Below are 12,767 nucleotides of genomic sequence, written 5' to 3' on the forward strand. Positions count from 1 at the left end.
ACTTTTTTTAATAAAATGGTGGTGCTTCTTACAATCCATGCATCTTATTGCTTACCGGGGGGTGGTGGTTGCGGTGATGCGGGCTCCCAGGGTTGCTGCTGGAGGAGGCAGGAGTGTGGATGTGCGACGCTGCGGGTGTTCGGTGGTGCGGGAGCTCCGCCAACATTTTGTGAAAAGCCTGGAGCCCCCATACTTCCATGGTTAACTTTGCTGTGGAATCTGGGAAAATGGCTGCCAGGGGCGGCACATGCACAGATGGAGATCTTGGCACTGAGATCTCATCTCCCGAGATCTTGGTGCTGAGATCTCCATCTGTGCATGCGCTGCCCCCGGCAGCCATTTTTCCCGGAGTCCACCGCAATGTAAACCATGGAAGTGCGGGGGCTCTGGACTTTCACAAAATGTCAGCAGAGCACCCGCACCACCAAACACCCGCAGTGTGACATCTCCAAACATCCCCTCATCCTAGCTTGCGGCCTGCAGCTATGCGCCAATCTTTCCTCCTCCAGCAGCGACCCTGGGACCCTGATCCACCACGGCCGGTAAGGTATATTCGAATTATAAGACACACCCCCATTTTCCCCAAAAATTTTTGGGGAAAAAGGGGCATCTTATAATCCAACAAATATTGTACATGTCAGTAACACACTCTTGACAAAGGCAGAGAAATCTGCCGAAACGTTGCTGCTAATGGATCAGTAAAGCCATGGTTTTTCACTTTGATTTTTGGACTGCTGCCTGTTTTTTTTCTGATTTTCTGTTTTGCAACACTTCCTGAATAATGCGGTTGTCCAATGCAAAATATAAATAGAAAAAAATCAGGCAGCGCTCCAGTTCAAGAAAAATAATGGACTTTAATCCAGCACCAAGTGGTGCAATGTTTCGAACTCACAACATGGTCTTTGTTAAGATAGATAGATAGATAGATAGATAGATAGATAGATAGATAGATAGATAGATAGATAGATAGATAGATAGATAGATAGATAGATAGATAGATAGATAGATAGATGAAAAGCCGGCAATTCATCTGCCATGTACTGTAAAATCACTGGAGGAGGCGACGATAGAAGAGATGGATTACATACAGTAAATACATATAGAATAGATAGATATATAGATGTCAGTGACAAATACAGTTAGTGCAGTGTGTATGCAGCTTACTGTACATGTATTTATTAAAAGATTATTTTTCAGAAAAAAATGGAGTGGGCTCCAGAGTAATTTTTGTAACCAGCAGAGGGAGAGCTGACGGCTGGAGACCGATGTTTCTAGCCTAGGAAGGGGATAATACCCATGGAGCTTCCCAGGCTATTAATATCTCCTCACAACTGTATACTTGGCCTTTACTGGCTATTAAAATGGGAGACCCTAAAAAAATGACGTAGGGTCCTCCTATATTTAATACCAGCAAAGGCTATGCAGACAGCTGTGGGTTGATATTAATAGCCTAGGAAGGGACCATGGATACTGGCCCTCCCCCAGGCTAAAAACATCAGCTTTCGTCCACCCCAGAAAAGGCGCATCTCTAAGATGCACCAATTCTGCCACATAGCCTTGCTCTTCCCACTTGCCCTGTAGTGGTGGCAAGTGGGGTGATAGTTGGGGGGTTGATGTCACCTTTATATTGTGAGGTGACATCAAGCCCCGAGGTTAGTAATGGAGAGGCGTCAATAAGACACCCCCATAGTCACATTGTATGAAAAAACACCCAGAAAAAAAGCATTTTAATTGAAAGAATGACACAGACTCCTTTAATAATCCTAATTGAACCATTGTTATGACCTCACCCATTCCCCCGATGCCCTCCATTTGTCATTGACATCTATATATCTATCTAATCTATGTGTATGTATGCATGTGTGTGTATGCATGTAATTCATTTCTTATATCGTTGGTTCCTCCAGTCATTTTACAGTACACGGCAGATGAATTGCCTTCTTTTCTTCTATCTATCTATCTATATATTTAATATACAGTGGGGGAAATAAGTATTTGATCCCTTGCTGATTTTGCCCACTGACAAAGACATGAACAGTCTATAATTTTAAGGGTAGGTTAATTTTAACATTGAGAGATATAAAATAAAAAATAAAATCCAGAAAATCACATTGTATAAATTATATAAATTTATTTGCATTTTGCAGTGAGAAATAAGTATTTGATCCCTCAAATTCAGATTCGGATGTATATCAGATACTAGGTGTGAAAAATCGGATTGTACTCACATTACACTCGTGTGACTCTCAGCAGGGAGACTCGGACCGATTTTTCATAGATTTAGTGTGACTCCGGTCTTAAATTCAGGCCGGGGCTACATGGCTACTATGACCTCGATAGAGACAAAGTCCCCAACACTGCGTCTGTGAATACAGATATGCACCACATCATAAATATATAGTTCACCAGTGTGCAATAGAAACCGATCAGCCAGAATTGTGCCCCGCATTAACTATGATTAGCTAATCTTCGCCTGGCAAATAAAAATATACATTAATTAGCCCCTGTGACTTTCCCACTCACTAATTAATTTGAAGTTCCTATCCCCCAATTCATTGCAGTTCCATGTCCTATCTCCCCCACTCATTACAACTGCGTGACCCCCCAAAAAACATTACAATGACATGTCCTCTCTCCCACCCCCACCCCACCTGCACCATGCTCCCCAGCTGTGTGACTTGTCCCTGTACACTAGCCCACATCGCCTTCATTTTAATCTGTCCTTGGCTACAGGACATGAGACATTACTTTGGAGGCTGCTTGTTTGAGAGCCATTTTACAGTATCCCACCACTAAACTACCCGATTCCTCCTAGAGTATCACTGTATCACTACAGACCCCTAGTAAATTCTATGATTAGTCTACAATGTTACTATACTACTTCTATAGTCATGTATATGATTGCCTGCACTAGATCGCTTCAACATTCTTTCTTTCCACCTAACCATCTAGATAAAAGGTTTCAGCTTCTCTAGCAAAGCTTGTATTAAGCATGTTTCTTATATACACCTGTATGTGTAATATTTCTAATATCTATCATCTATTTCATATCTAGCTATTTATAACCTATTATCTATGTGTAATCTATATGAATACCAGTATACACAATATTTGTGTTACATGATCATTCGGATTGTATATATCATTTGTGAAATACACACTTTGGAGTTTCCTGCATGTAATAAAATGATGACAACTGACCGAATATATTACATTTCCCTTTGATGCAGACACATCCCCTTTCTAGTGTTCGGTCTCGGGTGTGTCCGGCAGCACAGTGGGGCCCAGTGCACGGCTGGGTGGATGGATGGATGGATGGATGGATGGTCAGAGACCTGGGTGACAACCAGTCGCCGCTAATCCCTTTAACAAACATCGGCCGAAAGCCAGGCAGAGATATGGGAGAAAATCTAATTCCTGGAGATGTCTGCCGGGCTAATAATCCACCTCTGCCGGCTAAATGACTGGAGGAGTCTGATAATAACATTACCTTATCTGTAACACTGATACGTGTCCAGGTGTCTGCACCAAGTGTCAGAGAGTCCTTCACTTATCAATAACCTGAGACCAAGGGAATGCGGGTAATAAAGTATATAGTATTGTCTGTATGGGATGGAGAAAGACCAGACAGACTGGATAGATATGGCACACATAGATAGATAGATAGATAGATAGATAGATAGATAGATAGATAGATAGATAGATAGATAGATAGACATATAGATAGACAGATAAATAATCAATAGATAGATAAACAGATAAATAGATGTAATAGGTGTAATAGATAGATGACAGATAAATAGATAGACAGATAACTACAATAGATAGCTAAATAAATAGATAATAGATAATTCATATAAATATGAAATAGATAAATAGATAATTCATAGCTAATAGATTTATATAGATGTAATAGATGGATATATATAGAAAAATAGATAACAGATAGATAGATAGATAGATAGATAGATAGATAGATAGATAGATAGATAGATAGATAGATGTAATAGACACAGACAGTGGACAGATAAATAATTATTAGATAAATCATAGATATGAAATAGATAAATAAATAGAAAGATAATAGCTAATAGATTTAGATAGATGTAATATAGATAAACAGATATGTATACATACAGTATACAGACAGTACACATAGAGTACACAGACAGTACACATACAGTATACAGACAGTACACATACAGTATACAGACAGTGCACAGACAGTATACAGACAGTACACATACAGTATACAGACAGTACACATACAGTATACAGACAGTGCACAGACAGTATACAGACAGTACACATACAGTATACAGACAGTACACAGACAGTGCACATACAGTACACAGACAGTACACATACAGTATACAGACAGTACACATAGAGTACACAGACAGTACACATACAGTATACAGACAGTACACATACAGTATACAGACAGTGCACAGACAGTATACAGACAGTACACATACAGTATACAGACAGTACACATACAGTATACAGACAGTGCACAGACAGTATACAGACAGTACACATACAGTATACAGACAGTACACATACAGTATACAGACAGTACACATACAGTATACAGACAGTGCACAGACAGTATACAGACAGTACACAGACAGTGCACATACAGTACACAGACAGTACACATACAGTATACAGACAGTATACAGACAGTACACAGTATACAGACAGTACACAGACAGTGCACAGACAGTATACAGACAGTGCACAGACAGTATACAGACAGTGCACAGACAGTATACAGACAGTACATAGACAGTACACAGACAGTACACAGACAGTATACAGACAGTGCACATACAGTATACAGACAGTGCACAGACAGTATACAGACAGTGCACAGACAGTACACAGACAGTACACAGACAGTGCACATACAGTATACAGACAGTGCACAGACAGTATGCAGACAGTGCACAGACAGTATACAGACAGTACACAGACAGTGCACATACAGTATACAGTGCACAGACAGTATACAGACAGTGCACAGACAGTATACAGACAGTGCACAGACAGTACACAGACAGTATACAGACAGTACAGACAGTATACAGACAGTGCACATACAGTATACAGACAGTACATAGACAGTGCACATACAGTATACAGACAGTGCACAGACAGTATACAGACAGTACACATACAGTATACAGACAGTGCACATACAGTATACAGACAGTGCACATACAGTATACAGACAGTGCACAGACAGTAGACAGACATGCACATACAGTATACAGACAGTACACAGACAGTATACAGATAGTATACAGACAGTATACAGATAGTATACAGACAGTATACAGACAGTGCACATACAGTATACAGACAGTATACATACAGTATACAGACAGTGCACATACAGTATACAGACAGTGCACATACAGTATACAGACAGTGCACATACAGTATACAGACATGCACATACAGTATACAGACAGTACACAGACAGTATACAGATAGTACACAGGCAGTATACAGACAGTGCACATACAGTATACAGACAGTGCACATACAGTATACAGACAGTGCACATACAGTATACAGACAGTGCACATACAGTATACAGACATGCACATACAGTATACAGACAGTACACAGACAGTATACAGATAGTACACAGGCAGTATACAGACAGTGCACATACAGTATACAGACAGTATACATACAGTATACAGACAGTGCACATACAGTATACAGACAGTGCACATACAGTATACAGACAGTGCACATACAGTATACAGACAGTGCACATACAGTATACAGACATGCACATACAGTATACAGACAGTACACAGACAGTATACAGATAGTACACAGGCAGTATACAGACAGTGCACATACAGTATACAGACAGTGCACAGACAGTATACAGATAGTACACAGGCAGTATACAGACAGTGCACATACAGTATACAGACAGTGCACAGACAGTATACAGATAGTACACAGGCAGTATACAGACAGTGCACATACAGTATACAGACAGTGCACATACAGTATACAGACAGTGCACATACAGTATACAGACAGTGCACAGACAGTATACAGACATGCACATACAGTATACAGACAGTGCACAGACAGTATACAGACAGTGCACAGACAGTATACAGAGGGGCCGGGGCTGCTCAGCGGGACATTCTGCTGTTATGGCGGTGGCTGTAGGTGTCCTGCTGTGTGTGACGTGCGCCGGGCAGTTTCTCCTGACACCTGTGGCCTCTGTAGCGCCTCCCACAGGTGGAGCATCTGCAGCTGGAGCCCACAGAGAATCATCAGGGCGGGGGATCATTATGCTGCAGAGCGACCTTAGTGGTGAGCAGCTAACAAGAAACAATCCCACCTTTATTATTGCTGCCACTTGTCACCTCAGTCCTGCAGAGACCCCGCATAACAATGGAGGTGGCCGCACGGCAGTTTCTGGGCAGAGCAGAGGGCGGGTTTCGGTCATTAGCACATTCCCTGTGACACCCGGGGGTGCGGGGCCGGTCAGGGGGGCAGACTGTGCAGTGTATGACAGAGGGACCCGACAGTAATAATATCTGCAGACGCCATTCCCCCTGGGGACTCTGCTCTGTATAATGTGCACAGAATATCACAGAACCTCAGTACTACTAATAATAATAATAATAATGGCATAGTTGGCTCTTATTCATACTTATAGTGTACACAATATGTAAACATATTCCCAGACCCATACCCTCAAACTTGGGGCGGGTAACACTCTACCAAATCTATCAACATACCGACCCACTAAGCAGATATTAAACCGCGCGCTGAATCAAAAAAGTGTTCTTGCTTTTTTATATAAAAAGTTATAACTTTATTAATACACATATTACACATACAATTTAAAACTGAGCCTCTGAACCACATAAATGATCAAAAAATAACTGGCAGGTAAGCGCTAAGCATACGTTATTGATAGACCGCTATTAATTAGATTAGAGATTCTGACTACACATTTATAATTTTATAACCTGTAAACCAAATATCTTAATTTTTGTAGCACTATCATGTGCTCAAAATATCACCAATATGCTATAACCTCCATTCATATGGCCTACATATTATGCTACACAGACCAGAATAATGACAAAAAAAAGACCCTTTAATCAGAACACTGAAACCACAGTAAATAGATGCAATATCCACCAAAATTGTATAGACTGTAATAAATATTAATCTTAATGTGATCCTTGCTTACGGCCGCGTGCAAGGGGTCTGGCAAGGAGTAGCGTGAAACGACGCGGCCGTAAGCAAGGATCACTAAAGATTGGGGTAATATGCATTTATTTCGATTATTGATCCTTTGTGTATCCCCTCATGCTGCCAGTAATATCTGATCTTAGTAAGTTTATTCAATTGAGACAATTTGTCAGTGACTTCACTGGTGTCATAATGCTGATATATACCGGACTAATACAATAATGGCATATTGCTGTATACTGAGTAACTCATTCCATATAACGTGTACAAATTGGGTTGCAGCGACCTTAATAGAAAGGCATTTTGGCGGTAGAAGGTTGCATCAGCTTGCATATGGACGCAGGCATTTTAGGATGCTATAATATTTATTACAGTCTATACAATTTGGGTGGATATTGCATCTATTTACTGTGGTTTCAGTGTTCTGATTAAAAGGGTCTTTTTTTGTCATTATTCTGGTCTGTGTAGCATAATATGTAGGCCATATGAATGGAGGTTATAGCATAGTGGTGATATTTTGAGCACATGATGGTGCTACAAAAATTAAGATATTTGCTTTACAGGTTCTAAAATTATAAATGTGTAGTCAGAATTTCTAATCTAATTAATAGCGGTCTATCAATAACGTATGCTTAGCGCTTACCTGCCAGTTATTTTTCGATCATGTATGTGTAATATGTGTATTAATAAAGTTATAACTTTTTATAAAAAAAAAGCAAGAACACTTTTTTTTGATTCAGCGTGCGGTTTAATAACTGCTTAGTGGGTCGGTATGTTGATTATATTGTACACAGTATTATATTCAGTAGCTCATCTTCAATTCTGTTGTTTTGAAAAGTAAAATGGTCTGAAGATGCGGAGGAAAAAAAAAAGGAGCATCTCTAGATAACTAGCAACCAGTGTCACAAGCTAATATCTGTCTTATATTTAGTTTATATCTAACAGCCTCTAATATCCACCTATTTATCAAAACACAATGTAGTAATAATGCAATAAGTAAATTAATAGAGATTGCGCATGTACATAACATAGAGCGGCTGGCTGGAAAAGAGCAATATGTATCTATAAATCTATTTTATATCTAATCTACCTAGTCTGTCTATCTCTAGTCTAGCCAATGTCTTTCTAATATATATTTGTTTTATCTGTGTATCTAATATCTGTTTATTTGCCCGTTTTATATATATATATATATATATATATATATATATATATATATATATATATGTATATATTATATATTTATTTATCTAATATGGCTATCTATCTAACAAAAAAATATATATATAACAACATGGCTATCTAGCTAATATCTCTCTTACATCTAATATATATATATATATATATATATATATATATATATATATATATATATATATATATATATATATATTTTATATCTAATAGCATCTAATATCCACCTATTTATTTAGCAAAATACAGGGAAAAAATGAGCCAATACCCGGCAATAAGTAAATGAATAGTAATAGACAGTGCATGTACATAACATAGGGGGGGCTAGCTCTAAAAGAGTAATATGTATCTATAAATCTATTTAATATCTCATCTATCTAGTCTATTTGTTATCTAGCCAATGTCTTTATAATATATATATTTTTATCTGTGTATCTAATATCTGTTTATCTATGTAATATATATGTATGTATCTAATATGGCTATCAATCTAATATATTTCTAATATCTATCTAATATCAATATATCTATCCAAAAAAAAGAGGAAAAAAAAGAGAAAAAAAAAAAGCAGCACTAGTAAGCAGTAAAGAAATGCGGGTGCCAATTCTTAGCATAGATAAATCCTCAATATCGTGAATAAAAAGTGACGGCAGCCTCCTATAAAGAAAATTCTATATGGTGATTTCATAGCCATAGAGGCTTTCAGCGACGTTTCGGCTCCAGGTCTGAGCCTATTTCCAACCTGCTTGAGACTTGGAGCCCAGACGTTGCTGACAGCCCCTATGGCTATGAAATCACTGTGTGTCATTTTCTCCAGAGGAGGCTGACGTCACTTTATTCATTATCTCTATCTATCATTTATCTTATCTAATATCTCTACCAATCCCATTGATCTCTGCCTGTGTATAGTTATTTAGGGCTTGTTTCCACTAGCGAGATATATGTCCGTGTCTCGCATGTGGAAACGAAGCTCTGGTGCCGGCAATGTGGAGCGGAGCGTGCGGACGCATAGCAACACATGGAGCCGCACGCGCCGCTCCGGAGTGTCGGCACCAGGCACCACGAGACACGGACGTGTTCCTCGCAAGTGAAAACAAGCCCTAATAATGATTACATGTCAGGTGCCCTATGGAGGGCTGATACAATCTCTGAGCACACTCAGTACAGCCATCACTATTCCTTACAGGGCTTTATGTCAGTCTTCAGTGTTTGTCTTGTTATCACAATACAAAGATAATTAGGATAAGAGGGAAGAGGCCTGAGGGTGACTGTTTGCTCAGGGGAAGCTGATCTGCATGTGAACAGTGACTGGGGGGGATTACCACCCATCTGCAGGGTATCATCACTGCCCCCTACCTGCAGCGTGGCCACGCCCATCATACCTTTCCACAATGTGGCCCCAGCTGTGGGCGGGGCTTGCTAGATATAAAAGCCAGGCAAAGATGTCAGAGCTCACAGCAGCCCAGCAGTGTGACAGGAGCAGTGTGACAAGAGTAGCTGGAGAGGACACCGATACCGAGCCACATCTCACAGCCATGAGCAGCCCTGACGGCGGGTACGCCAGCGAGGAGCAGCTGAAGGCGAGGCTCTCCGTGCCAGCTGTCATGTCCCAGCAAACCCAGTGGGCATCCGACCCCAATGCATCATCATTTATGGGAGAAGGCTCCAGGAGTAATGACGAAGCCCGGGTCCGCCGTCCGATGAACGCATTCATGGTGTGGGCGAAGGATGAGCGCAAGAGGCTGGCGCAGCAGAACCCGGACCTGCACAACGCCGAGCTCAGCAAGATGCTAGGTAAGGGGCACACCCCGGGCACTACAGGGGCACGCACTGGGGACTGCAAGGGCACACACTGGAGACTACAGGGGCACACACTGGGGCACAAGACCACATGGGGCAATAGTGTCATTAGTAATTATATCTATGGGACACATAGTAATATCTAACCCTATACTGTGATGTAGTAATCAAATAACACAGTAATTAGCACAGAGCAGATTCTCTATCCTAGTGAGGAGGGTGACAGGTATAGTAAAGGTATCTTCACACATAACGATATCGTTAACAATATCGTTGCAACTTCACGCTTTTTTTGTGACGTAGCAACGATCTTGCTAATGATCTCCTTATGTGTGACAGCGACCAACGATCAGGCTCCTGCTGGGAGATCGTTGGTCGTGGGGAATGATGCCTTTTTTTTTGGTCGCTGATCACCCGCTGGATCGGCGTGTGTGACGCCAATCCAGCGATGTGTTCACTTGTAACAAGGGTAAACATCGGGTAACTAAGTGCAGGGCCGCGCTTAGTAACCCGATACCTACCCTGGTTACCATTGTAAAAAAAGAAAAAAAAAAACACTACATACTCACATTCCGATGTCTGTCACGTCCCCCGCCGTCAGCTTCCCTGCACTGACTGTCAATGCCGCCGGCCGTAAAGCAGAGCACAGCGGTGCAGGAAGCTGACAGTGGGGGACGTGAGAGACATCAGAATGTGAGTATGTAGTGTTTTTTTTTTTTACTTTTACAATGGTAACCAGGGTAAATATCAGGTTACTAATCGCGGCCCTGCACTTAGTAACCCGATATTTACCCTGGTTACCCGGGGACTTCGGCATCGTTGAAGACCCCGCCAGGCTTTCTCTATGCCCGTAGTCGGTTTCCTTGTGCCGTGGAGGATATTGTGTGGGGTATTCTGTGGGCCTTGGGGTCGCTGATGGGACATTATTTCTGTTGTCAGAATTGTTGGCTCTTCTGTATATTACTATATTGGTTTCACTGATAGTCGCAGCACAGCGGCTGCATCTTTCTGACCGATCTGCTGTGTCCTTTCTATGCAATTATCTGCTGCTGTTCCTACTATGATTTTACGTTGATGTTAACTGTTTCTTGTCCTCCACAGGACAGCGCTGGAAGTCCATGGTCTTGAGTGAGAAACAACCGTTTGTGTGGGAAGCTGAGAGATTGCGAGTGCAGCACTTGCAGCATCACCCGGAATACAAGTACAGGCCCCAGAGGAAGAAGCAGGTGAAGAAGATGAAGAGGGCGGATGGCGGCCTGTACCCGGTCACGGCCATTCCCGCCTCTGCAGTGCTCAGCACCAATGGACTTATACCAGGAAAATACTTTATCCAGGGTTCCAGTGGGCAGAACAATGACCAATATAAGAACCAATCCATGAGCCCCTACTACAAGCCTTACAGCCTGCCACCATCCTCCATGCCCCACATGGCTCCACTGCACTACTCCTCAGCAACCCCAGGAGGAAACCTGATGCACTACAACTATGCCACTTTCTATGCTGTCCAGCCGAACAATCCCCCAGCCCTGTATGGAAGAACTGTCCCTCAGGGGGGGCCATCGAACAATCCCCCAGCCCTGCATGGAAGAACTGTCCCTCAGGGGGGGCCATCAAACAATCCCCCAGCCCTGTATGGAGGAGCTGTCCCTCAGGGGGGGCCCTTGAACAATCCCCCAGCCCTGTATGGAGGAGCTGTCCCTCAGGGGGGAGCATCGAACAATCCCCCAGCCCTGTATGGAGGAGCTGTCCCTCGGGGTCCCCCAGCCCTGTATGGAGGAGCTGTCCCTCAGGGGGGGGCCTGGAACAATCCCCCAGCCCTGTATGGAGGAGCTGTCCCTTGGGGTCCCCCAGCCCTGTATGGAGGAGCTGTCCCTCAGGGTCCCCCAGCCCTGTATGGAGGAGCTGTCCCTCAGGGGGGGCCCTCACCGCTGGCCACTTGTGAGCAGGCTGCTCCACCTCTGTGTTACGCCCAGCCCTATGCAGCCCCTAGCAGGGCACCCTCAGTGGCTCCTCCAGTTCTTCCATCTTCACCTCAGCTTGCACCCATCAATATTAATATCAGCCGAGCAGACAACTTTCATCAGAGCACGTTTATGGACGACATCGACAAAGCTGAGTTTGATCAGTACCTTGATGTCGAGTCTGATCCAGGACTGAACTTTCCATCTGATGAAATTGATGTCACCAATCTGCTGCCATCTTTACTGTCAGACTCGAGCACTATAGATTACTACAATTATTGAGGCGTGTCAAGCACTTTTTATTTCATTCTACAATGTGAAGGCTAAGGGGATGGTATAAGCAATTTTTGCTTACAGTGCAATTCTAATTTTTATACTAGAAATCTGACTTATGACACTTTATTAGCTGTAGTGTTAATTCTTTTGTAATTTATTTTATAGTGCTATAATGCTGAAATAAATTATTTGTCTTTTTATTATTGTGTCCGGAATGTTTTTTAACCGATCATTATGGTGACTATATACACTGGTGAATTATCTTAAGTACATTCTTTTACATTTCTT

At 42.0% G+C, this 12,767-nt stretch overlaps 1 protein-coding gene across 1 annotated transcript; it reads left to right on the forward strand.

The window, feature by feature from the left end:
* Nucleotides 1–9,884: 9,884 nt before the first annotated feature.
* LOC138643411 (transcription factor Sox-17-alpha-like) lies at nucleotides 9,885–12,485 on the forward strand. The gene is made up of 2 exons (XM_069732326.1): nucleotides 9,885–10,236; nucleotides 11,344–12,485. Exons 1-2 carry the CDS (start codon nucleotides 9,885–9,887, stop codon nucleotides 12,483–12,485), a joined length of 1,494 nt encoding a protein of 497 aa, XP_069588427.1.
* Nucleotides 12,486–12,767: the final 282 nt, after the last annotated feature.

The sequence above is a fragment of the Ranitomeya imitator genome, chromosome 6 (genome assembly GCF_032444005.1).
Source record: "Ranitomeya imitator isolate aRanImi1 chromosome 6, aRanImi1.pri, whole genome shotgun sequence".
Classification (NCBI taxonomy): Eukaryota; Metazoa; Chordata; class Amphibia; order Anura; family Dendrobatidae; genus Ranitomeya; species Ranitomeya imitator.

Bases quoted from the DNA above. Each gene is read 5' to 3' on its own strand.
- LOC138643411 (XM_069732326.1), top strand. From the start codon at position 9,885: ATGTCAGAGCTCACAGCAGCCCAGCAGTGTGACAGGAGCAGTGTGACA. The intron at 10,237-11,343 runs GTAAGGGGCACA...TGTCCTCCACAG, and splicing joins CGAGCTCAGCAAGATGCTAG to GACAGCGCTGGAAGTCCATG.